At 41.6% G+C, this 27,399-nt stretch overlaps 1 protein-coding gene across 1 annotated transcript in view; it reads right to left on the reverse strand.

Annotated features, from left to right (window-relative positions):
* The window catches only part of GLIS1 (GLIS family zinc finger 1), a 177,966-nt gene that overhangs the window by 79,909 nt on the left and 70,658 nt on the right, over positions 1 to 27,399 (reverse strand). The window contains 2 exon segments of the mRNA XM_054286108.1: positions 7,815 to 8,916; positions 14,794 to 14,974. Coding sequence (XP_054142083.1) covers positions 7,815 to 8,916; positions 14,794 to 14,974 — 1,283 coding nt within the window.

Here is a 27,399-nt window from a genome sequence, read left to right on the forward strand (position 1 = left end):
AATAATCCCCACGGAACACATACAAAGGAATAAAACAAAGCCAAGCACTTAACCTCAAGAACACAAGCACAAATACTTTGCTTAAAATTTCAGAACTTACAAGTTCTGCACCAAGCAGCCAAGCTGTCCACCAAATGACAGGACTAATAATAGTCGGATGCAAGATTTTTTAAATAAATTAAATTTCAAGGGGTAAAAAGAAAATTCCTCTCTCATTGCTTGTAAATATTCATATCACTGAATGCACCCTGTTTTCTCAGATCTTCAGGAGACAAATCACCCTCCCAAAATGATGCTGGATCCTCCACAATTATGGTTTTAGGACACAACTGCTGGACACATCTCTGAAGCACTCTTGAGATGGATTAAGGTATTTCACTGCAAACAGGAATTTCACAATTACATTTCCTGCTCTGTAAAACTTATTACTAGAGTGGAGAATGTAACTGACTAGTTGAGGGTGTATCACTTACCTTCACTACTGAGCAGATTTAAACAGTGAAACCCATGGATGACTCACTCCAAGGCAGGGGAGACAGTGACAAAGAAACCTTGTCACACTTTTGCTGCATAGGAAATGGTGAGCTACAGAAATCCTGAGAGTTATAGCAAATGCAGTGCTTAGAGGCTGAAAAGCCTTTCTCCCTTTTTGCTCCTCAGATGTGATTATTTGATAAAACGCATTGATCTGCATGGCAAAGAAAGTGATCTTGTGGTGCAGCTGGAATGAATTGGGAGTTAGGAGGCTGTTGGCAAGATATCTTCAAAAGGTGATGCCTCATGAGAGGTTTATAGGTCTGTGCTGAGAGTGGGGTTTGAATAAATCTACATGCAGAACCAGGCCACAGCAGAGCTGGAAATAATTGTGAGTGTCTTAATATGAGAAAGAATCACTTCTTGCTGAGTCCTGTGGGACAAGAGGATAAAGATAAAAACATGGTATCGAGATGTCATTTTCGTATGCAAACTGGGCAAAGGGAAGGGAAAGGAGCCTAGAAGAAATCTTCCAAAAGAGACCTGGGAGACATTCCCAGAAATCTGTCTGGCAGCCAGACATGGCAGGTCACAACTAATAAATTTCACTTTTCCAAGCTGGTCATACTTCAGCCCATATTACTTGACAAAGAACATGAATGACTTTGTTTGGTGTGGAGGAGCTCTGGTACAAGTGCCCATCCTTGTGCCACAAGGGCACCAGCAGCAGTCCCTGGGGAGAAACACTTCTAGGACAAAACTGTTCCCTACTTGAGATGCTCTCTTTCAATCAGAGCATGTCAGGTATTTGTCAAAAGCTCAGTGTTTAGTATTCTGACAAATATTTGTGGCTTTGCAGGCAAATGGATCATTTTCCTTGTACTCAAATCAGGTCACAGTTGGAATTGTGGTGAAAAATATGTATTTCAGTAGCCAAATCAGAGCACTGAAGAATGAAGAGAAGATAAATCAGTCCAGGATGAGCTGAAATATAATTGTTTGGGGGACTCTGCTAACAAAATAAAAACACTGAATAAATCAAATGGGAAAAGCTTTTAAACAACAACAAAAAGAAGTGTCTTTGTTTAAACCTTATTAATGCTGAAACAGAAAGTAAAAAAATGATGGCTTGAAATACTGAAACATTTCCAAAATGGCACATTGTCTGTAAAATGTCAATAGTAACAAAATCCTCTAGTCCTGTTCACTGTCCTCCATCACTTCTTTTCCAAAATGAAGGTGACCCAGATTCACTAATGTTTTTTTTCTCAAAGCTCTACTGTGATCCTACTGCTGGTTTGAAAAAATTGGTGAAATATCTAACAAAATTTCTATCATGGAGGATGGAAATGCATATCCATGCTTTTGTCACAAGGCTATCTGTTCCCTAAACCACTATCTGCCTATCACCTTACCTTCAGCAGATACCAAGTATTGTTAGTGGAAATTATCCAACACTGTGAGAACCATAATAGTGGCAATTAATTACTATATCCTATGGCAGGGAGTTTCACGGGGGGAGTGCCCACAGTGTTGTGGTGATAGTACTGCTAATACCCCACTTTGTTTCTGAACAGCAATACCTACACAGTCACCAGATCTGCACAAATGCATCAGGAAATCTTCAGGATTAGTGTGTTTTAAACACGTCCCAAATTACTTAAAAATGTATCAGGTAAAATGAAATTAAACCTTGTGGAATTAAACATTCTCATAGGATTAAAAATGTATCTGAAAGCCTCCTCCATAAAAGTTTCATGCTATACCCCAAACTACCATATTCCATTTCTCAGATCTCTTCAGCGTCCTGTATAACATTTTTAAGGCAGACAAGTGAACTTGAAAGCCATTCTGCATTCTGGCAGCAACACTTGGAATTTACTTCATTTTAATTTATTTAGATTTACGCAAAAAGAACCCTGGCAGTATGTCAGCCAGACCTAACCCGTATCAGACTGCTGGAGAGCAAGAGAAAAGGCAGCCAGTCCAGCTTGCTCAGAGCACAATCCCACCAGGTCCAGCATCCTCTATCATTTTTATATCAGCCTGATAAAGGAGATGCACATCACAGAAGCCAAGCAATCCCAGGACCAAACTGGGAGGCTGATAATCTTTCAGGAAAACCCTGGCAGCTCCCCCCTCTGCAGCCCAGCTCAAGGCAAGGTCCCAAGCCCTCAAGGGCAGTGTGGGGCCATTGCACTGCAGTCATTTGCAATTCTGTCCTGCTGCACTGGAACACGGCACAAGCCCACTCACAATGGAATCTGGGCCCAGTAATTTCTGCTGCTTTTGCTCTGCAAGACCTGTTAGTGTGGAGCTTTCCTGTGGGCAGACACCAGTTCAAATTCAGCTCCTGGTGGGGCATGAGCTGAGAGAGAGCCAAGCCTAAAGCCTGTTGCTGGCCTGCCCTCCAGTGCTGGGGCACGCTTAAACCCATTTGTGCTGCACTGGAATCTGCAGTGGGCTTTGTAAACAAACAAACATTGTGTTTCCACAAAACCACTGAATTGCTGTCTACTCCTCTAATCAGAGTGTTTTGAATGCTGATATTCCTTGACAGTATCGGGAAATGCCATCAGAGACCTAATAAAAAGAGAGATCTCTGCTGAGGCAGCTTTGATAGAATGGATGTTTCCTACTACTGACTTCAAAGGAAAGAAAGTGAGCCCAATATTATTGTTGTTCTTTTAAAGCACTCCTTTGGCATCAGTGCATGACACCCTCCACTCCAAAAGCTGAAAACACTTTCCAGACTTCCACAACATTCCCTCGAGTCAGGCATGGAAACTCATTGTTTAGGTGAAGTAACTCACAAGCAGATAAGCTGCTGCAGGCAGACCCATTTTCCCCACAGATGCAGGGCTGTCCCTGAGACTCCTCCGTAGCTGCAGCCCTGTAGAGATCTCATTTCCCACCCTGCATTGCTGGACACACACTCCCCACGGACTGCAGACGGCATCAGACTCGCCATCTACTGAGAACAGAGATGCCACGCTGGTTTCCTCAGAAACAGAAGCAATAATACTAATCTGCTCCACAGGCACTCTCCTGTATTCCCAATAAGCAGGTCGCTGCCCATGAAGTGTTACAGATGCAGCCAAGCCTTCTGATGAAAGCTCTCACACACTCACATCATGTCAAACCACCTGCGTCAGAGACGTGCGGAGAAAACTTAACAGGAAGTTCAGCCAGAGCGCAATCTTTCGTGCAATCTGTACAAAAATCTGTTTCACCAGTAAATTGCAAATTGTTAGTTTGTGTGAAATGGTGATTGGAACACAAGATCTGCCCTGGAATGCTGGAATTGCCTAAAGACGCCCTGAGGCAAGTTACTTATCTTCTCTGTCTCAATTTCCCCATGTTTAATGCAGTACCTGTGGTGTCTCAGCCTGAGGGATTCAAAAGAACTGACTACAAACAGCACAGGTGCTGAATTTCACTGTGTACAATACAGCACCCAAACCATTCCATTCACATTCCTCCCAAACTGAGTATGTTGAATATATGCATGAAAAAAAGATTCTGCTTCAAAGTCTTAACTCTCTAGGGAAACACAGAGAACAGGTCTAGAACACACAGAGGAGGCATTTGTTTCTCTGAAATACAAAAACTAAAGACATTAACCATAAATATTATCCCTGTCCAGCTCCTTTCATGGATGTCACATACATTATGATAGCAAATTTCTATGAACGCTAATTACACCTGTAGAAATTACACAAAGATAAATCATTTACCTTGATCCTGTCTGGGGAGGCCCCTGAGCACACATGAATGCAGTGATGGGAACATATTTTCTACTCATTATGAAGCCACAAGAGTACAAGAGGGTAAACTAATAAGCCAAGTACAGATTTGTCCAAATCAAACAATTCCAGACAACTAAATGAGCAGCTCTGTTTTTACATTTGCAAGCAGAGGCTTAAACCAAGGATGCAATATCTGGAGATCAGCATGCTTCTACTCACCAAAGTATTCGAAGAACTGAAAGGCAGCAAAAGATGCAGCTATGAGAAACTTTTTCTCTTCCTTTTTTTAAAATAAAAACCATTTAAGCTTGCTAATTTTTGCTGTCTCAGACAATCAAAATTCCAATTGTCTGGGACATCAAATCTAAAAAAGCATGAAATTAATCTTCAGAAGTTAAAGTCTTAAAGGCATTGCATCATTATTTTTGTTGGATATATTTTTGATTATAATGCAGATGAACCCCAAATTTAATAAAACTAAAATAACATGAGTTAAGTATGAAACATAACAGGATATTGCAAAGAGATTAGGTAGTTTCCTTTAGACTACTTGCAGAGCCCAAGGAAAAACCAAACTGAAGGACACAATGACGAGAAGGCACCGCTTAATTAGAACATTTAACAGAATATGAGAACAGAACACTCATAGTACCAGCTCTGGCAGTGGAACACAGTGAGCAGAATATGGACCCAAAACATCAGCAGGGCTCCACAGCAGATCCTGTTTTGCCTGTCGCCTGTCTGTAGTAAAGAAAGAAGCAAGCTCGCTAAATTCAAACCAGCTGCAACGATGAGAGTGTTACAGTTGGACTGAAGGAAGCTTACCTCATGAAAGTATTGTGGAAACTGCTGTTGGAAAGATAATAAAAGGATTAACTGCAGTTTTAGTGAACCATTTACTTTTCAATCAAAATGTCTCATGTATTTCCTGTTCTCAAGTAGCTTGAATTCCAAAATTCCTTTGTCTATTACAGTACATAGTAGCAAAGCCTGTCATAAGAAATTAATAATTTTACATGGAAAAGTACTTTTATGTATGAGAGCGGGGTGCTGTTCACTGTTAGCTTCTCCTGAGCAGTTCAATACCTAGTCAGGCAGTAATCTTACAGGCAAGAGAGAAATTGAGGGCTTTAAAAGAAAGTACAATGGGTAATTGTGAACAGCAAAAGAAAATCTCCACTACAAACACAAGAGATCCAAAGTTACTTTAACAGAGCTACAGCAAAAACAAAACAAAATCTCAGACCTCTGTAGACAGAGAAAGAATTGCCTTCTTAATTTGCAGGAATAACAGCACAGTTATTACCACATCAAAAGAAAAGCCATCATTTAAAATGACATGACATCACTGCACAACGCAACACTGCGCAGCAACCTCTGTTTCACATGGAATGGAACTCACTGGGCAAATAATCCCCACTTGATATTAATAACTTCAAGGAGCTGTGCTGCAGCTTTGGATCCTGCCCCTGCTAGATCAAGCTGTTTTCAGGGTAGAAAACTAAATTTCCAAAGAAGAGATGGTTTCTGTGTATTCTCTTGGATCCACTTCCCTCCCTGCAGAATTCCAGACTGCAAGGTTTAACACACAATACCTCTGCTGACAGTGGATGGCTCTTGCTGTGGGAAGAGAAGAGTTAACTCCAAGCTGAGCAATGTGGAGCTCCCAGTCCTGATTGGGCTGTTCCATGTATGGGAACAACTACAATATCTGCTCCAGTAAAAGAGATCTCTATATGCTTAAATGCCAAGGCTATATAAATATGACATAAAGGCTGTCTGCAATATCATATGCAGAGGTTTTTCCAACTATTCACAAAACCTTGATGTGTTATCAAAAGCTAGTACTTCACTGCAGATGAAATTAATTGAAAGTACGACATTTTTAGCATTTACTAAGATATTACAGCATTTCTCTGGTTTACCAAGTTTTCTGTAGGAATGGGAATGTAACATTAGAAATCTGCCATATAATACCTGTTAAATATGCATTTTTCAGGAAAAGAGACAAGTTCCCTTATCCACGGAGTCTACTGATCTTTCAGCACCACAGGAAAATAGTCAGGGCTTCATGTTCTATGTATGCTTTCAATTTACTTACCTACACTTTTGTTTGGAAAGAAGTAAACTTGCATTATCCTTTGATAATTTATAACTAAAAGAGAACTATTCAGGGGAAGTTAAATTCATTTGTACATTTAGAAAATGTCATTGAGCTACTTCTGGAATAGAACCACTCAGTTCTTGCTTTCAAAGCAAAAAGAAACACATAAGTCTTAAAGTGTTTCCATTTTATCTTGGACAATTTGATGATATTCTCTAAGTATGTGCACTGTTTCCAGTATTATCTTAGGGAATACCCACTAAACTGTGTAGGACATTAAGATAATGTTTTTCACTTATCCAATGGAAGTAAAAAGATAATCAGGACAATCCCTTACAGAGAAAATTTCTCTCTGCAACAAATTTTGAATAATCTTGTTTTCTTCCTTGTCCCTTCCATAGCCATCACAGGCCTGAAAGCTTTTTCTACAAACATTCTTTCCTATTCCTCCATAGAAAGCTACAGCTTACCATGGAAAAGTTTGTCATGATCTAACATCCTTACAAGCATTTTCCACTGCATCATGCTCCGATCAAAACAATAAAAGAGACATATAGCTGAAAATTCTGCCTATCAGGAACCTCAATGTGCTGCCATAACCATTCCCTCTGTCTGCACGTTTTTGTGCGTGTGCATGCGTGCACACGCGTGTGGGTGTTACAAATGAGACTTTCCAAAATTCATGGCCCAATTTGGAAGCTTATGTCAAACTTGTTTTGCTTCATCTGTTTCAGTCAGAGTCTTATATCATTGTTGTTTCAAACATGTGGAAAGCTTAATGGAAGTCATTAACTTTTATTTTAGTTTGGCCATATTGTCATCATGGTGGGCAGATGCAGAGATGGTGTTATTCCCAAGATCCTCTTTTTGGAACACTGCTGTTGTTTACATCTTCTTGATCAGAAGAGAACAATGGTTTTTACTTATTTTTAAAGCTCTGTTTTGCAAATTAAAAAAGCCCCTAACAACCTTTGAAAATGTAATTAAATATATTCTTTTTAGTCTTTTAACTGTTTAAAATCCTTTAAAAGTTTCTTTCTTTTGTCTAAACTACATTTGAAGCTTTTGCACTTACAACTCTATGGGTTATTGTTCAGCTGAAGGAATGAGAAGAATTTCATTAGATGTGTTTTATGTTTCTTGATTAAAAATGTCACCCGAGGCTCAGTGACTTTGTTTTACGTTAAGCGACGGCTGCGTGCTTTGATCATCACTTTATTAGTGGTTTAATGAATATTAAAAAAACAAAGCACTGTATTAAAAGTTAAGCTCTCATATAAGGAAACCGAATCCCTTTTCCAAGAACTACAGTATTTTTTACTCAATCATTTCCTTCTAGATTAAGGTTTTCTCCAATTCCCCTTTAGCCTGCTACAGACTAAGTTACAGGAAAGCACAACAATTATACTGGAATAAGATCGAAGAAAGAGCAAGAAAGAGAGAAGAGCAGTTATGTTTCTATTCAAACAAATATAATCCAGACTTACCATGCACTTGTTTGGTTTTTCTCCAGAGTGAACCCTCATATGAATCAGCAGTTTGTAACGAGCATTGAAGGGTTTATAGCGGCGGACACAGCCTGCCCAGAAGCAAGTGAAGTCCTCTCCTTTCCTCTGGTCAATGTGAGTCTTTTCTATGTGTCTGACCAGTTCGTCTTGTTGGTCGTAAGTGGCACTGCAGTCAATCCACTGACACACCTGCTTGCCACTGCTGAGCTCCTGCTCATCGCCGTCGCTGGGCTGCAGGGACTTGGGAGACACGGAGGAGCTGAGGTGAGGCAGCGTGCCTGGGCTCTGGCCGAGCTGCTGGTGGAGGTGGTACGGGGGAGGCAGCCCCTGGTGATGGCGGAAGAGATCAGCAGTGGAGGAATAATCGTCAGCCGGTTCTTGCTTTAAGAAACTCACCTTCTGCGTGCCGTGCGAGGAGTTCTGGGGAGGAAGGCTCGTGCCATTCATCATAAGGCTGAGGCTGCCATTCTCCTCGACTTGCTGCATTTGTATCTGCTCACAGTCACCTCTGTCACACTCAGTGGAAAGAGGTACAAGACATGCTGGAGGGGAGGGAATACTGCAAGGGTTTCCAGGCTGAGAGCAAGACTGGGGCTGAGAGGATTTTTGAGCACTGTGATGACTGATCTCCACAGGATGAGAGGAAATGCCAGCTGAGTTAGCTCGCAGTCCATTCACGCAGGTGACCAGTGACGTCTGCGACGTGCGGATGATCGCTGTAATATCGATTCCTTCGGCTGAAGACGGCACAACAGAGATGCATCTCTTCTTCAGGTTGCTTGTCTGTAGCCTGGCCGAGTGCTGAGGGGTGCCAAGTGACAAAGGACCCAGGGAGGAGCTGTGTTCATTATTAAACAAGTAGGATGAAAGTGAATTTGTAAAGCTATTATTCATTAGGTCTAGTTCAGGGTGCAGACTACTGGAGGCTCTCAGCTCCATCCCCTCTGTAATCCTCCTATGTGTGGAAGCCTCAGACAGAACCTTATAATCACTGGGGCATTCTTGTTTAATGTGCTGAGCCGGGTGACTTCCATTCAGGCATCGAGCAGCAGAATCTACTGAGTCTTGAAACCTGGGTGACCTGCAATACAGTTTTCATTAAGCACCGCTAACCACCACAGGGTTTATGATTTTTGTACAAGACATAACACTTGTTAAGCCCTGCAGAACGGAAGCACTTGCTCTCTGCTGATGTTGCCTACCTAATGTAGCAATTACACCCAAAAAATCTGCAGTGCTTCCTCTCCAACCTGTGTAAAGACAGCATCACTTTACATAGGATTAATCTGACACATTGGGTTACACATGGAACAGAGAATCTTCACTGCTACAGGCAGCTCATCAATCACGATTGAGACTTTCAATGCATAATAGATTGGGCAAAACAATAGCTGAGAATGAAGTTTGAGAACTTTGGGCATTTCTGAATTATTAAAATACTGTCATTTTCCTCAGAGCACACTGGGGAAATGCCTTGGCATTTTTGTTGACACAAAAAAGGCTAGCTGAGCTTTGCTTACATGTTAGAGACATGCTTTCCTTTGCTAACTTAAAAAAGGAGCCAGATCACTGAGGAAAAAAGGAATACAGCAGAAGAATTGCGTGCTTTCAACCAGCATTCCAAAATCAATGAGAGATCCGCTGAGCATTTACTTCCACAGAATAAAAAGTTCACAGCCAGTAAATTTAAAATGGCAGCCAATGTACTCCCATCTCCATTTTTCATAATAAAGAGTGCATGGGATTGTAAATCACAGTTCTGTTTTGCAGAAGTGATTTTTCATCATTTTTCATGTGTGTTGAATCCATTCATTGAGGAAGCAGATCCTTGAGGAACTCCACAAAAGACTTTTCAGAAAAGCACTGCATTAAGAAACATTTCCTCCTAGCATTTTCTTCCAAGCAGTTAGCAACTGGTTTATGGCTTAAAATAAAACATTTTATCTCAGCTATAAACATTTACTGTGGATGATCCAACTGTGTGCTTTTTCTTAGGAGCAGAGGGTGTTCCTTACATATCCCCAAAGCATGGGAGGGTTTAACCTATGGCTTCATCGTGCCAGACCAAGGAGAGGAAACAGTACATCTGTGTGCAGGAAAGCTGTACCTGAGCTAATAAACCCTCCAGAGGAGTGCCCCGTGGCTCTTAAGCTGACATGTTCCACTTAAATGAATTTTATGCTTTTATGATGCTAGCACCACAAAAGCTGAAGAAAACCCAGCCATTTGGCCGCCTGTGTGTGACACCACAGCTAAGACAGGTCTGACACATTTTAAAGCATGAAACACATGTACTTAAAAGTATTTTGGACATTTATACACTAAACTATGAACCTGCTGAATAAATTGCATTTATTTTACACTTTAGATTATTTTATCACTATTATTTCCATTAATCCATCACTAATATTAAGATGGGAAGCGGGGATAACTTCTAAAATTTCCTTGGTAATAGCCCTCAAAAAAACCAAAAAGGGATGGAAAAAATAACAACAATCAAAAGCTTCAAAAATACTTCCTTCCCATGAAATTAAGGTTGTCAAAAACTGATACCTGTCTGAGGCACACAGCTGGGAAAACTGCATTCACTACGGACAGGTTTCTAAGTTCCAATAGGGCTTAATGTAAAAAAACCCTTTAAGATCATGAGAGATGTTAAATTCCCCAGCATTCACTGATACAGAACAATCAGATAATTTGTTTTCCACCAGAAAGTTTAAAACAGTACATTAAAAATTTTTAGAGGTTTCCATAAACCGTTGTTTGTAATTTCTCCCTTTAGGTTTGCACAGTTGGTCTCTGGATAAATGTAAAGCACCTGTTTCTGCAGATGACAAATTTATATTTTAAAAAACCAAACCAAACAGCATTCATACGTTATTTTTTAACATTTACAGAACCATATGTCTGTAAAATATGTGGCATAAGTATACTTTTATTGCATATGTTTGGGAAACCCTGCTCTGTTTGCTCAGTGAAAGATTGGTGTTTTAAACTCATTCTGAGAAAGGCTTTACAGCATGCCATGCCAGGCACAGCATTTCCTATTACTTGGTTTCTGCTGTACAAAAACTCTCCTAAATAATTCAGTTTGTATCACAGTTTAGTGGTCCCAAAGCCTCAGGTTAAAGTAAACTCAACACATTTCCTACATCATATAAAGCTAACCCAAGCCTTACATTTCAGCCTGTGATAATTGGTGTTGTATTATTAAGCTTTATGTAAAGCTCCCATCTTGCCAGAAATCCATGAGAGAAGTTTGGTTTTTGATTAAGCTGGAGTCAGTGCAGAGTACCTGCAGGATGGACACAAACATCCCTGTCCTGAGAAACACTAGGTTTCCAAAATCCTCAGGAACAGCGACCTTTCCAGAAGAGGATCTTACTCAGAGTCAAGACTGTATTTGGTATGATGTTGGAGTGCAGATTCTGTGACACACAGAAGAGAGTTCTGAACCACAAGGCAAGCTGGAATGCCTTACTTCAAAAGCAAAGGAGATGAGGGCACTAAAGTTATTCTTCCTATTGCCACAGATGAGTCTTTTCCATTCTCTGCCTACAAAATGATAAGCACAGGCTGCTTGTGCAGATCAGAACCAAGTCCTCTCCAGGATCTGCAGTTTTCTCTGTAGCACTGTATATTTACACACATTATACATCCCATGTTAGTTAACTGCTGGGAGAAATCTGACATTTCTTCAATTTCCTGGTGTTTGAGTGTTGGCGTACCCAATGTCAAGGTGCATTAATACAAAGTTCCTGTACTCCTGGCAGAATTTTGCCATCACTATTCTAGGGAAAGCCCTGCTCATTTCTCCCTGTCCTGAGGGGTTTGAAGGGAGAAGGGGAACAGAAGCAAAACCAATGCAGGAGTGACACAAGGTGTCTGGCAGCCAGATTGCAGGGGGGCTCCCCTTATCCCCATTAACTCTTTGCTCCCAGTGTCTTTCTCTTACAGCTGTGGAGCAGATTCCAGGCCTGGTACCCACAGGCTGTGCTGGCTGTAAGGATTTCACAATCTCTGGACAAATACAAATATAAATGCATATGAAATAAACAGGTAAGATGAGAGGGACAGAGGAGAGCAGGGCAGTGCAAGGAGCACCATGGACACACGGCTCAGCACGGGCAGCTCTGCAGGGGCTTCCAGATAAGCAATCCTGGAAAGACACCGGGGTCAGCAGAAGAATATACCCACAAACCTCCCTTCAGAGGGAGCATCCACGCACCAGGGATGGGCAGTCTGAGGGAACAGAACTGCCTCTTAAGCTCATGAAAGCTGAGTGTGAGGCCTTTGAAGAGTAACAGCAGCCTCTCAGAGGATACTGAGGCAGTGTTTCCTAAGAGACTCCCTTACGTGGTAATTGGAGCCAGAGCACGAGGCCAGTAGCACCACGCCAGAAGCGTTGCAGCTCCCAACTGCCCTCAGAGGAAAAGATGACTATATCTGAAATCTCCGGATTATTTACAAAACATACATGCCTTCCACTGCCACTGGAAATGTGCACCCGGTGATAACTGACAGTTTTAAGGAGGGGATTGCTGTGCTGCACATCCAGGGACCCTGTGCAACACTATCCGAGCGCTCTGATGCCTTCCCTGGGTTTTACACACTGAGCGCAGTGTGGGCGGGTTTGCCGCAGCTGATAATGGATTATTTGACAAAAGGCCAACGTTAGCTGTGTGCTGCCTCCAGTTGTGGTGAGGAAGGTATTGGGACTTTTCCAGTCCCACACACATTGCATTCACAGATAGAATGTAGCAGCAATTATGCTGCACAGCTTAAAAGTTAATAAGTGAGTGGGGAAAAGGGGCCAGAAGAAGAGGGATCATGATTCTTGGACTAAGGCAGTCATCCCTACAATACAGTTTCCAAGGGAAAACAATTTCAGGGAGAAGCTGAAGGATATAACAAGTCTCAGTGCATTGAAGTGATAAAAGGACAAAGACAATCAAAACTGCAAACTCTAAAATAAGATTTTTGATTGCTAGGGGAAGTGCTTCCTGGTTTGTTTGGCTTTTCCTTGGATGTTCCATAACCTAGGTTCAAAGTTCTACCCAGAGATATTGTTTGAATTTATGTCTCCCTTCATCTCTGTGCTGATCATTAGAGCTGGCCAAAACAAGCAGAGAGTTTGTCCTGATGTCCATGTGCTCCAATATCTGACAATTGCAGCCCTACTTCTCTCATCCATTTTCTGATGAAGGCTGAGATCTGGGGAGGCACAGAGCACCCTTGGCTCCCACTGACTTCACTCGTCTCCTGGGCATCACTCCCAGCTCAGGCACTTCTGAGCCACTCATTCTCCTCTTTTCAGTTATTCAGGGAAGGACCTTCTTTCCTCTTGCTTGTCCATAATCTTCAGCATCCAAACAACATGAAAATAAATGGTCTGAAATGCTGTCCACCTTCTCTCAAACGCCAAGGCTTTGGCCCTGTGCCATGTGTCCATGAAAAGCACTGTGTTATAAGGAGACTCTGTGTCTGTGAGGACCACAGAGCAGAGCTGGGCACTGGCTTCATCTTGCAAATCCCATGCCCACAAATGCACTGTTTTAGCCAGGTAGACATACAAGCAGAGCATGATCAGTGGGATACAAAACAACCTGTAATGTCCTTCAGGATGTTCTCCAAACACTTCCAAACTGAGAGGCAGCAGAGTCTTAGGGCTTTAGACCATGCCACAAAGCAGAGGGAGGGAATCAGGCCTACCACCTGCTACTTTCTCATGTTATGCAGTCAACAATCCTTTATGTTGTTCTGGGAATTCTCTTCCAAATGGAGGCTGGAAGGGGTTCATATTTCTGAGGATGGGTACTGTGATGCTAGGTATGAAGGTATCTGTCATTTCCTCATTATAAAATTTACAAAAAGGTTCAAAAAGATCTAAGCAGAGTATTCTCTTCCTGCTTTTGTTTGCTCCTGCCTTAATTATCTTTGTTTCATAATTGTCCTCACTGACAGAATGAAAAAAAAAAAAGGTTGATAACTGCCAGTCCCACAGTGAGCCATAAAGAAACCAGGAGGGAGAAGATTTATATCCAGCTGCAAAGGCATCTACAAATCCATGTGGCAATAGTGGATTATTTTGTTGTTGCATGGATATTATTTATCCTTTTCAAACAAACAAGCAAACAAACATGAAAAAAAGCCTTTCCACTTGCTCGTCACATTACCGTGCCTCTTTCTCCTGAAAACACAGATGTTCTTAACCCACCAGTAAATTGAAAAGGGGAAACAAGGCATGAATATGTTTAATAAAATCAGGAACAGTCAGATTTTCAAGACCAAGCTGTAGGCCATATTTCCCCTTGCTGTGAATATGGAAATTTCAGAGCCTGATAGGTCCATCCACAGAGTGCCAAATATCCCAAATACCTAAGATAAAGGCTGCAACTTTATTGAGGCTTCTCTTTTCTACAGCTCTTCAAAAAGGTCAAGATTATTCCTATTATATACACTGCCAAAAAGCAGCATAATTAAAATAGATGGATAGATTTTAATTTGTAGCAGGTTTCTATTCACAATGGATGTCTGTTTGGGGTACTTGTTTAAAATCTGGTAATGTTAAATTTGTAACAACAACAAAAAATAATGGAGTTCTGTGTTTTCATATAATTAATTTATAGCAAATGTTTAAATAGAGATTCTGTTCATAGCATATCCAACTACAGTGTATATATCAAAACCAGAGACCAAATTTTCACATTATGGCCTTAAAAGCAAAACCCAAGGATGTGGCTGTATGGGAACTCTGCAAATACTCCACTAAGGGAAATGCTGTAGAAATAGAAGCGGCACTGGCTTCCTGTAGGTTTGATGGTGGCATGCCAAACCACCGTGTGGGGGACACTGGGCTGGGTGTAAGTGCCATCCCTGCCTCCCAGGCAGTAATTTGGTGACACCGTGGCGCTGGGATGGAGCCAAGGGCTCGAGGTGGTGAAACGTGGGGCGGTACCTGAGATCCGAGTGCGCCAGGTTGAGCTGGCCCACGTGCAGCAGCCGCTCCCGGTCCCGCACCAGGGAGTTCCCCGCGTGCAGGAACAGACCCTGCCTGCACAGCGAGCCACCCGTCACCTCCATGTCCATCATGCTCTTCTTCTCAGAGATCAAACTGCAGTGACTGTAGCCACCGTTCACTGTCAAAAAAATAAGCAAAACAGAGATAAGGCTTTGACTAAGAACTCTCTCCACTGACAACTGCATAAACTCATTTTGGATTTGCCTGCAAAATTCTCATATTTACAAGAAGGCAGTGGAAATGAAAGGTTTCACAAGGAAACAAAAATTAATTGCCAAGGAATTTGGATCTGTTGTAATGAAGCATCTTCTGGCCTGCACAGTCATTTGTATTCAGTGGGTTTGAACTGAGGTGTTCAAAACCCCTCTGGATGCCTTTCAGCTTATAGTGGGTCTTTCTAACTATCAGCTCTGCCCTACATGTAACCATGACATAAATTATCACTATATCCTCTGGAGTCTACAGCTCCATCAGGTTTTACTCCATTCCTATTCTGGCTTTATCGCACCATAATTTAACTCACTTCACGGTCAATACCTACCTTAGCAGGACTGTTAACTGGGGTAGATGAATCACATTTGAAGGGTATCTAAATACCCTGCTGAACACTGTGAATAAGTTTTTAAAGGCCACACCACCAAGGGAAGATGGTAAATCAATCATATTACAATACCCAATTCACAGCTCCTCTCTTTCCAACAGCAGAATTACCTGGAATACAGTCAAGATGTATCTTCCCTCCAAAATACTGCAGATCCTTTTTTAAGTGTTTAAGATTTATACTGGAATTGTAATAAAACACTTTCGTTCATTCCCCAAATGACACAAGTCTGAAATTCATTAGGGCTTCCTAAATATGTACTTTACCAATTTTATCATATTATCAAAACACAGAAACTTGAAGCTTCCACCAAAGCTCAGCAATACCAACTGCAGCACACACTGATACCTGTTCGTGTGAAGACAGAGATTTCCTAGAATAACATGAACACTATCCCTGTGCTGTCAAAAATAATTATCTTCTCTTGTAGCTGTCAAATCAAAGAACACATTCGCTCCCTGCAAAGGAACAGAACACTTATGCTAAATCCATGAAATTCTGTGTTTCAGCCCATCCATTTGCCTTCACAAAGCACCTTACAGATTAATTAGTAAGAGCTAAAAATTTCTTGCACAACAGTGCCCTGAGTGCAGTTGCACTTGCACCAAGGCCTCTGCAATGTGCTCACCACATGTGAGCTGGAACAACGATGGACAAGAACAACACCAGCAGCTCATGGGCTTTTTCCCCCAAAGCAACTAAAAAAAGAGCAGTGAGATTATCTCCAAACACAGACAACCCAAGTGTTCAAGTGTCCAAGCACATGTGAAATCGAATTCATTACCTCTGAAAAAAAGGGGAAAAATCCACTTTACACCACTTTAACTGAGAACAGAATCTGGCCCTTTGACAACTGGCTGTTCTATACAATATTAATATCACTGGCTGGCACACATAAGATTTAAGCACTTTCCATGTCTGGAACCAGATCTCTTCTTTCACTGGTATCGAGGGGCCTTTAACCTACATTCTGTAACTTACCAGTAACAGATGAAAAGAGCACACACTCCCTTGCCTTCGACCAGAGGGTTCACTCTGCTTGCACTATACCATAGCCATTCCATAAATCCATATAAAAAACTAATCCTAATTTACAGAGAGTAAATCTAATAAAAGCAGAACAGTTTCCAGAAGGATCTCATGGAAGTGGAATCCATCAAGGTAACTTTTGTCTTTTTGTGTCCTGCAGTTTTGATTTATATCTTCACATTTAAGTGCTCACAAGGGAACGGAAGGAGTTGATACAGTAGTGTGCAAAGGCTGCAATCAGGCAATTCCTTCCATATGAGTAATCAAGTTAGTTCAATTTTGGGTATCTTGCTTCTTTCATTTTGGGGTAACTGACTTTGGGGGAGTTTTTTCTTGATTTATGCCAGATTAAGTCATGTGACATTTGATCCCATGGACTGTGATGAGGCTACACACAGGGAAGGACAGCTCACACTGGTCAGGACCTGTAGCGTCAGCCCTACGTTTCTTGTTAGGGGTAAATTCTCCAAGAACAAAACAGAGCATTTCCTTACACAAAGCCAAACCTGTCTGTCCAACAATGAGATCAACATTTAAAACACCCCTACTAAAAGGCAATAACTCTTTTTCTTCCCTAGGGAACACCTTGTTTACCATTCAGGACAGCTTCACCCTTACTGACAAAATCAGCTATTAAGGCTAAGAAGATAACAGCAAGAAAACTTACCAAAAGAGTAATTATTCAACAATAAACGCATATTGCAGTGCTTTGGAGTTTACCTAATTAAGACCAATGAACAAATAACTGAAAGATGTCTAATTGAAATGACTCACATTCAAAATAGAGACAGATTTGAAATATTTGCCTAACATACTAGATATCCCCAGAGGGTTGTGGGTTTTGCGGCAAAGACCAAACTAGGTCATTTGCCTTTTTTTTTCTTACTGCTTATTCTCTTTAATTACTTCTAGTTAAAAAAAAAAAAAAAAAGCTGCCATTCTTGGTTTTGTTTGGATGTGATGTCCAAAATGTACCACCACAACAACACTGAGAAATGGAACGCCGTTACTGGCAGCTGGATGAGTCACGTGAGACGAGCAAAGACCAAACAGCACCAGATTTTGTGATTTTCTCAAACAAGTGAAAATCATCCACGATGGAAGAGGCCACCACATCCCTCCACTGCACTGAGAGGAAATTATTAACTCAAAAGCTGCTAACACAGCAAAGCCATGGGAGAGAAGGTGCCATACCCACACTCAGCAGGTCATTCCATGTGATGAATCCTGAATAATCCACAGCCCTGAATGTTTGGGGTGGCTGCCACACCTCCTGCACAGTCAGTAATTCAGGCCCATGCAGAGATGCACAGCACTGTGCTGCTCACTGAAAGCTCTAATGAACAAATCAAGTGCTTCAAAACACAGAATCTTCAAAGTGATTCATGAAATAGGCCATTTTTGACATTTTCAACAATAACAACAAAATCAACACTTTGCTGCAGTTTTTTATGCTTGTCATGCCATTCTCTATGGTGAATGGGAGGAATTGTCTTAATCCTATGACCCCAAGCCTTAGGGGCAGAAAAGTAGCAGAGGAAAAGAAAGCAAAGGATGGGAAGTAGATAGTTGTTCTTACACCCCTTACAAGGCAGGCCCAGCTGTGTGACTGTGGAGACAGATTTTCTATGCCTTGTGGAAAAACATGGCTTCTCCTTTGTTTCAGTGAACCACTATTAGCAGGGATATGAGTTTGGGGTCTAAATTTTTATATTATAGACACAAGAGTAGGAAAAACATTTTAGAAGCCGCTGGAGTGATTAGCCACAGATGCCATTACAGCCTTAGCAGACTTTACCCAAGTATTTCCAGGTATTTTCACTTAGATCTGAAAACAAGACATCCTAAACAAGGACTTCCAGATCTAAAAAGAAGGAATGCTCAGATTTTCTCTTGGCCAGTTTCTTCACAGTCATTTGCACCATCTCATACACAACAAACCTCTGGACATTTGGGCTTTTCACTCCTTCACAGGAGAAAGTCCTGCACTCTGAATATCTTTTGTTGCTGTTTGCCTTCCCTGAGGACTGAAATGGTTAACAGTAGCAGCACTAAATTTTCACTGCTGCATTCAAGAGCTCCTATGTCAAAGAGGAACAAAGCAGCTCACACCACACCCCAGGTTCACTCTGGATCTCTGTATCAGTTACAACCTGCTCACATTTTAAGGTCTGCTTCATACAGCTGATAGAGACATGGGTTCATTTATTTATAATGCTTGTACACTACCTTAATAAAAACACAGTGAGAGCCAAAACATTCTTCATCACCGAGCAGACCATACTACATGGTGAGAGTCAGGTGAAGACCAAAACTATCCTACACTGGTGTTTCAAACAGGGGTAACAGATCCTCCGCCTATTTCCAAATAGACACAGATGACAACAATCTATAAAAGATTAGGATTAAAACCAATAGCACTGAATAAGATTAGAATAAAAAATAAAGGTCTCTTTCCTCCAAGATTTATGAACCATGCAATAAAATCCTACAACAGAAATACTTATTTCTTTGCTTTCACATTGATGTATGAGTGAAGACAGAAGGACTAAGAAAACCCTTGTAAACTAAAACAACCCAGATAGAGAAATAATTTGTTGAGTATCAATCTTGAGAACTCATGGAAGATAAATACAAGCCATGTGTGTCCTTCTAGTAAATTCTGGACCCTAAGTGTTGGCTACATCCATATTTGTTATTTCATGTTCAATTTATTTTTAAAACTAGTTACTTGGATTGCATTATATTTCTGTTCTGGGGAATTTATTTTTGCAGACTACACACAGTATTTTAGCAGAGCGAATGTGTATGTTCGGCACTACCGAATAAAGCAACATGGTTAATTCTGTATCAGTCCAGCTTAACACAATTTGAAAACACTTCAGAAGTTTATAGATCTGTAACCTTTTCACTTTCAAGCATGTGAATAGATTTGGCTCCCATATTCGACTTTATCGTGGTATTTTAAAGGCAGCAAAGAACACAAAATAATCTACCACATCTTTCATTGCTAAACCAGCTGCAATATTACAAAGTTTAGATTTCCATCTGAGACCTGCACAACACTTTTTCAACTTAGCAAGTACAGCCAAGATTCAGGAAAACACATGCCGTGAGCTTTAGTTCCACTGACTTCACAGCCTCGGCTGATGTTCTCAGTTAGACTCTACATGTGTAAGGACAGAACTGTTTTAGCCAATAGTGAAGAGATTCCCAAAGAAATAGAGAAATACACTGTTTACTACCAAAATTAGTCTTTCCCTACAAGCAGGTTTGAAACTCGACATTCTTGGCTTCTATTTGGATCTCAGACCTTTAAATTATACATCCAAACAGAGATAAGAGCAGACTGAAAATGACCACTGGCCTCTTCTGTAATAACTAGGACAAATCTTTTATAACTGGATAAAACACAGGTCTTGTCATTACGTTCATTGTTACAGAGTCTCTTCGGCTTGGAATCACCCTTTTCCTGTTGCCAGGCAATTTGAAAAATATTGTTCTCAGCACATCTGGCCTTTTTTGTGGTCAGTTATCTTTCCTCACTACTTGGGTTTTAGTAACAGGGGGAAAAACATTTAAAAAATAAATGTTTTAGGAAAAAATTAAGCTCAACAAACATTATTTTAATTAAAAGGAAATCCCCAAACCCTCCTAATGAGCACTTGGAGAATATAAGCTCAATATAATGAAATTTGATGTGCTTTTTTTTTTTAAGAAGACCATGTTTGGAATAGGTTCAATTCTCAATATTTCTGATAGGTAGGATATCCACACACCCCAACTAAATGCCATTGTGCTTCTGGTATAAGCTTTAAGACAACCATACACTGTTTTGGGTTATGTATACTCTCACCTGCCCTTGGCCCTCTTGGTTTGTCTTTTTTGCTGCACTAAAAGGACACACCAGGGTTTTCACAGCTCTGTCATTAGACAGAGCCTGTAGGCTGAAAGAAATCCAGCAACTCTTTCAAGACAGAAGGTCACACATTTTGAGATGAGGTACTTGAGTTCTTTCCCTTGTAAAGATGCTTTCATAACTGATTACTTGATTCCATTGGGAATCAGGATCTTTCCATGCATGCAGAGAATGAGAAAATCTATTCCTTTTCTTCTGTCCTCTAAGTCATTTAATTCCCTAAAAGCCAGAGCATGCCTACTATGAACTGCATGTGCGTTATTGCTTTCCCATTTACTTACTAAGCCCTGAACTTTTAAACTCCCAGATCTCCACTCCCCTATATTTTACTTAGCCCATTTAGCCTCTCTTTTCCATGGAAGCTCTAGCCAGCAGACCATGTAAAGACTCCACAGGGGTACAGGCTCTCCCAAACATTTGAAACACAAGGATGTGCAGGGAAAGAAAGCTGGGGTTTTGCCATATGGCACCTTGCATATGTCTTATATAAACATACTCCAAGAAGGAATTTCATGTCTGCCTGGCTCAGCAGTACACTAAATACATTAGAAAGGAAAAAACCCCAACACAACAAAAAATATTTCCATCAAGATGTTGGGCTCAATTTTTAGGAGCCCGAAGTGTCACTAAGTCAGTGAGAGCTACAAAGACAGAATCACTGTAGATCACCTGGGGTTACACAGAAAAATAAACTTTGAGGAATGGTGGAAACTGGTAACTAGACAGCATTTTGTTCTTCTCAGTGCAGGCTGGGTGGAGGAAGAGGTCTGGTGGGATGTGGATGCACATTTAGTCTTGTGGGGGTAATTCTGATACGTGCATTTGGAAACCAGTCTACTCACAGGCAAAAGAGACAGAAAATCAGTCACAATAGGAATCAAAATGCACTGGAGTCTACAAAGAACTTGCCATGTTGCTCTGTGGCAGGAATGCTCCAACATGAACATGGAATACAGTGGAGGGGAGTCAGCAAACATGCTCATCACTGCCAGCTATGGGTTGGCTCCCATTTGCTGGTCCTCCCAGAAGTGTGAATTAAGCTTTTTTCCTATGAGATGCTTCATGAGCCTCTCCTTTCCATTGCTGTCTTTGCTTCAAGCTCACTTGTTGCAAGAGCTTCCACACATTGTTTTCTGGTTCTTTAGGTATCAGGGATGAAAAGCTACAGCCAAAATGCATTTGGTTGCTGCAGATTACACATTCTCCTAAAACACTTGCTCTTACAAAAAGAGTTAAGGAGACAAGTTACACTTGTCTCCTTACAAAAAAGGAGACATCCTCACACACAGCCTCCATCCAGACTCACTGCAGACCTCTCACACCTAACAAGTAACCCACATCCCCTAGCAACATCTTTGTACTCTTACACAGAATATTATTTTACAATGAAAACTCAAATTGCTACTACATAAGAGGCAAATGTTCCACCTACACCATCTCCTTGATCACTTAACACTTGATACCTAATACAGTAATGGCCTCTTTGCAGCTTACAATTAACACTGCCAGAAAGAAAATTCAAGACAAACAAACAGTTTCCACAACATATGCTGAAAAGAGCAACAGCCTACCCCTGCTACTTTTCATTTGCTGTTTTCATTGTTTGACATTTCTTTCTGCCAGGATTTTGGCATTATTTCATGGCTTGATTTGAAATATATTTAACATCAAGTGATTTGCAATGTCGTTTTCTATTTTACCAGAACTATGCTTGGGACTAATTCTACTCAAATTGAATTTACCCTTCTGCACTCAGTGCCAATGAATGGGCCTCTTGCAGACTCTCCTCTGACTGCAGTTTTAGGGCTGCAGACATATGCAGCGCCTATTAAACACACAACTTAATGTACCACCAGTAAGCACAGTCTGCTGAAGGACAGTGTCAAACATATGAGTTCTTGGTGCAATAAATATCTATGTGCCATGTAACACACAAAAAATCCTCTACTCTGTGACTTACATGTAACTAAGGTGTCTATCCAAAGATAGTTCAGGTATTTATCCAAAATGGGGCAGCTTCAGGCAACAGCTGGGAGGGCTGAACATCCTGATTGTATCAATCTCTTCCAAATGTCAGATTCTGGGTTTAACCAAGGCACCCCCACCAGCACCCGCTCTGCTGTGGGGTTTTTCAGCAGTCTGTGGAACAGGGTAAGAACAAGGCTATTGTGGAAGCTGCTGTGAAAAGGTGAAGGCACAGAGAAGAAGAAAAGCAGACATATGAGGATGAAGAAAAATTAAAGAGTAAACAGAATGTTATAAAAAAGGAAAATATTCTCACTGAAGGGTACTGTCTTATATGAACACTGAGTAAACAACAATGAGAAGTTCAGCTCCTGCTAGAAGGCCTCTGTGAATCTTGCAGTGATGACAGTGGGCAGTTGCTATGGATTAGGAGGTATGTGGAGTACTCTGTTTTTATTTAGCAATGCTGCCTTCCATAAACTGCATCTGCACTTCCCACACAAGCCCTGTGAACAAGGTATCTCAGGGATTACATGAAGCTGGATATGCCAGTGAAGAAACAGATACAGAACAATCATTGGAGCCACGAGAACCCCTTTGCCCTGACAATCACATTACACAATCATGAAAAACAGGGCTGAGTCTTCAGAACATGATTTACTCTGTCCTGTATCCTCACAGCATAATCCAGCCTCACAAACTCAAGGGGGTGTTTGACCAATCTACTTCACAGGTTCCAACAATTTCCCAGCATTTCCAGCAAACTATTCAGTCATTTCACTTGACTTAGGAATTCCTTTCTTTATGTCTAACTTAAAAGCCCCTTAGCTCAGCTTAGTCTGTTACATCTTGTCCTGTCCAAACTGGACACGGAGAGGAGTCTGTTCTCCTGCCCTCCATAGCAACCTTTTATGTTTCTGCAGGCTGTCTCCACTCAGTCTTCTCTCGCCAGTGTTACACAGCTCTCATTATTCAAGTTTTTTTCTCATAAATCACGTTTTCCAGAGCTCTGATCTCTTCCCTCTGTCTCTCTTCTGAACTGTCTCCAGCAGTCCTTTTTCTGTACTTTATACACCTTTTGTCTCCAGACTTTTCACTATCAGATCCTGTTCTTTGCAGCTGGTACCAGACAGAGACTTCTCTCCCTGAGAGCCAGCAGCACAATGGCAGGCAGATCCAGCAGTTAAATCTTATCTGGATTAATTTATCTTTTTTCTTGGGTAAAACAGAGAATAATGAGATTAATGAACCTCTGGCATGATCCAGTTTTGCTGTTGGTTTTTACTGGTGCATCAAACTGCCCTCTGAAAAATGCCCTGAAAGCCCAGAATGGAACTTAGCAAATGCACACTCATGCAGAGGTAAAGGTTGCTTCCATCAAGGTGCCCTCATACCAAAACCCAACTTAGCAGCATAAAACACTAAACAAAAACTCTCAGGAACAAGCACATAGTTGCACAATGTCCAGACTCTGGCGTTAGAGAAGTCTCAAAACTCTAATTAGGGCTGACTCCTCAGATCTACAGCACTTTTTCTGCTGACCATCCCTGCCATCAAGAATACGTGAAAGGCATGAAGTCATTCCAGCATGCTGATCCAACCCATCCCATGGAACTGAGAGTAATTCATTAATCATACTGTCTCTGAGCCCAGTTCTGTTCCTGTCTGGTTGTCAGTCAGGCAGTGAAATGAACAGCACTACAAACCTAGTAAAAGCAAGATCAGAGTTAGGAAGTCTTCCAGAACTGCGTATCCAAAGATGCACAGAGAATTCTGGCATCTGCATTTTAATAGCAGTGCTCAATTAGAGATACAAGGAGTGCAGCCAGGAACTCAGTAAACATTGTTGACTAACCAAAGAGAGCGGAGAGCCATGCACAGAACAAACTTCTACTCGGACTAGATTTGGGGGTCACAGAGGAAGTTCAGCTTGTTACAAGTCTGGGCAAACTCTCCATTCCTTTCCTTTCCTCTTTACCATCACCTTAGCATACTGCTAACCTTGATCACCTGCACTTTTATGTGACTTTGGTGCTGGGAAAAAAAGGCCAATTAAGAGCAATGGAGATGAAAATGTTCACTGCACATGAAGTGTGGCCAAAATGTGTGTGTGGTTCCCTAAATGTCAGGACCAAATGTTTATAAGAAAAATTTCTAAGTGGGAAACAGACCTCGAGAGTGAAGTGACAGAGTCTGTGAATATCAAGCACAGCACTGGAAGAGAGTGAAACTTCCAAAGACCACACAGTTTACAGGCTGAGCCCAGAAAGAATGCCACTGTGCCTGGTGCATTGTATTTCCTCTGGGATATCTCCATCTAGTTTAACCACATTCTGTTGGATCTTGAGTTCATCTTTTAACGAGACATCAAATCTCATAGTGGAATCTTTAAATGATGGAGAATTGCTTCAGTAGCAGTTTGTTCCATGGCTCTCAGCATGAATTTTAAATAGCTTCAGCTTGTTTGACTTCAGTTCAGACACTGGGTCTCACATTCGGACTTTGTGTGCTAGCTGAAAACACTTGACATACCTGGTCCTCTCTCCCTCTGTAGGTAACTTCAGCCTTGGTTCCTACCTTCAGTGATTAATTGTCTGCTTTCTTCATTTTCTCACACTACAGTATATTCTCCAGATCATGAATCGTTTGTGTGAAACTTCTCCTTAACACAGCCAGTTTTTCCAAGGAACCTTGTTAAATTGTCAACACTAGAACAGCACAGCACTAGAATCAATAACATAAGACAACAGCATTGTTTTGCTACTTTTGCTTAATATGTGCCTAAACACAACTTTACGAATTGCAATGGTCTTTTAACGGGTCCTTTAGAAGATCTTTAAGAGGTCCTTTAAGACTCTCAGCGTTTTCAGGAAGGGAGGAGGATGGTTATTCTGGTTTTGTGTGTTCGTGACTTTAATGCAAGTGTCTGCTAAGAAACAGAATAAAGTCACCAAATTATACTACTGTGCCTCCGAAGTTAATGACCCAGAATGAGTTCTGCTGTCGATGGGCCTAACTCAATAGGCACCACTGAAAACAATGGAGTCCCCTAGTGTGTGACCAAAAAAGAAATAACAACTTTTTAAGGAATGTAGCAACTGCAGAAGCTCAGTAACCACTTATGAAACTGGGGGGCGGGGGGGAAAACAGCTATTTGAATTTTTTGTTTACAGGCAAAAAGAGCTCCAGCAATAGATTCAGTGAGTGTGAGGTTTCTGTTATTTTAATTAAGCCTTTCTTAAGTTTGCCTTGTTTGGTTTAGCACTAGTTTTACAGAATAGATCTAAACCCTATGGCTAGGTTGCAAAAAAAAAAAAAACCAAAAACAAACCAAAAAAACAGAGAGGGAGTAACTAAAGCCATTTAAAAAATAAAGGAGCTGGAAGCTGAGTGTATGTGTGTCATCTGAGCCCCATGCTAAGCCATGGCCTTTTACAGCTAAAATGATTGCTGACTGAACAGACTACAGCTCACAAAAATCCCTACTTACCTGGCAGAAATCCATGTGATCCTGAGCACGCTGACTAAGAAATTAGCTGAGATTAGGGGGGAGGAATGCAACCTCTGGAAGTTCCCAAAAAGAGAAAACCAAGAATTTTTTCCTTCTCGTGTTCAGCAAGTCAGCAAGAGGGAAAGCATGAGAAGAGCACAGCTCCAGAATCACTCCTTGTGATACAACAGAAGCAAGCCTCGTGCATTATTTGCCCCGCAAATCATCAGCAGCAGCTTTCCAGTAAGCAAAGCAAGGAAGGAAGACATGAGCAACAGCCAAGCTGGGGCTCCTCACAAGCTGGTGGGCCTTGCTCCCCAGTCCTGGTGCTGCAGGGGGATCCAAGCCTGTCTCCTGTGGCTGTATCAGCCTGGGCCAGGCTGGCACAGCTGCTCCCAGAGTGATCACACATCACAGGCCAGCCCAGGTCAGGCACTGCACTGTCAGCCACAGGCACTTTCACAGGGGAGATGCTCAGAAAGCACAAAGCTCTACTGAACCAGCTCATGTGCTGCAGAAACCAGTCTCACACAAGCAAGAGTGGCATCCCAAAGCTCAAGCCTACATGCCCCGTACGTCAGTGCATTTCCCTCTTCTCAGTCAGTGCAGAAAAGCAAAGTATCCTGTTTCTGTGAAACTGAACCCCAGCCATGTGTATACAGCTAATGACTGGTTACACCACCCATAATGAAGAGTCACGTTTTGCTAACTGCATAGAAAATAAACAAGCTAAAAAAGAAAACAATTACGGGCTTTGGTGGGGATCTCTCTTGACCTTCCTGCAGGACTCAGATCCTGGATGACTGCTATGCACTACAGTCACATGTAGCACCTGCTTCAGGTTTGCTTTCCCTTTAAAGCCATTGCTATTTCTCCACTCTCTGCTGCAGGACATCCATCCAGCAGAGGCCAGAGCACTGGAATTACTGAGACCTGCTCAGGACATTCCATGGCCTCTCTACTCTCACCTGACTGAAGTGCAGTCACATGGAAGGACCTATGTCCAGCTTTTGCTTCTGAGGCACAGGGGGTGCTTGTCCAAAGCACACAGAAATGCCATGGCAGAGGTGTCAGGAAACCTTTTGCCCTCCCTCCCCTCAGCACCAGAGAGGGGACAATTCTTTGTACATTCAGTGAAAACTTTCTACACCATATTCTGATATTTATTCATTAATATTGTCAAAGCACAAAGGACTATAATGCCATTGCAGTTTACTCTGTATGGGAATGACCAAAAATATTTTTCCTGCCTCAGAAAGCTCACAGTTTAAGAGACTGACAGATGCAGGCAGCAGAGCCCAAGGGAATGGTGAGGCAGTGCCACTCAGCAATGGCCTTGGCACAACTGTAGCTAAACTGTCTCCATCTTTTGTCTGTCTGCATCATGGGCCAAACACAGCACACCCAACCTCTCCAAGCGCAGGGGAAAAGGGTGGGCTCAGGCCTGGCAGTGAGGAGCAGCAGCTAATGGTTGGCAGGACAGAAAGTAGCAAAGAGACCTTGAGAAGAGGCAGGGAGAGATCACACACACAGAGCCCG

This window comes from Melozone crissalis, unplaced genomic scaffold, assembly GCF_028551555.1.
Source record: "Melozone crissalis strain CALT ecotype California unplaced genomic scaffold, PUWL_Pcris_2 ptg000045l_1, whole genome shotgun sequence".
Lineage (NCBI taxonomy): Eukaryota > Metazoa > Chordata > Aves > Passeriformes > Passerellidae > Melozone > Melozone crissalis.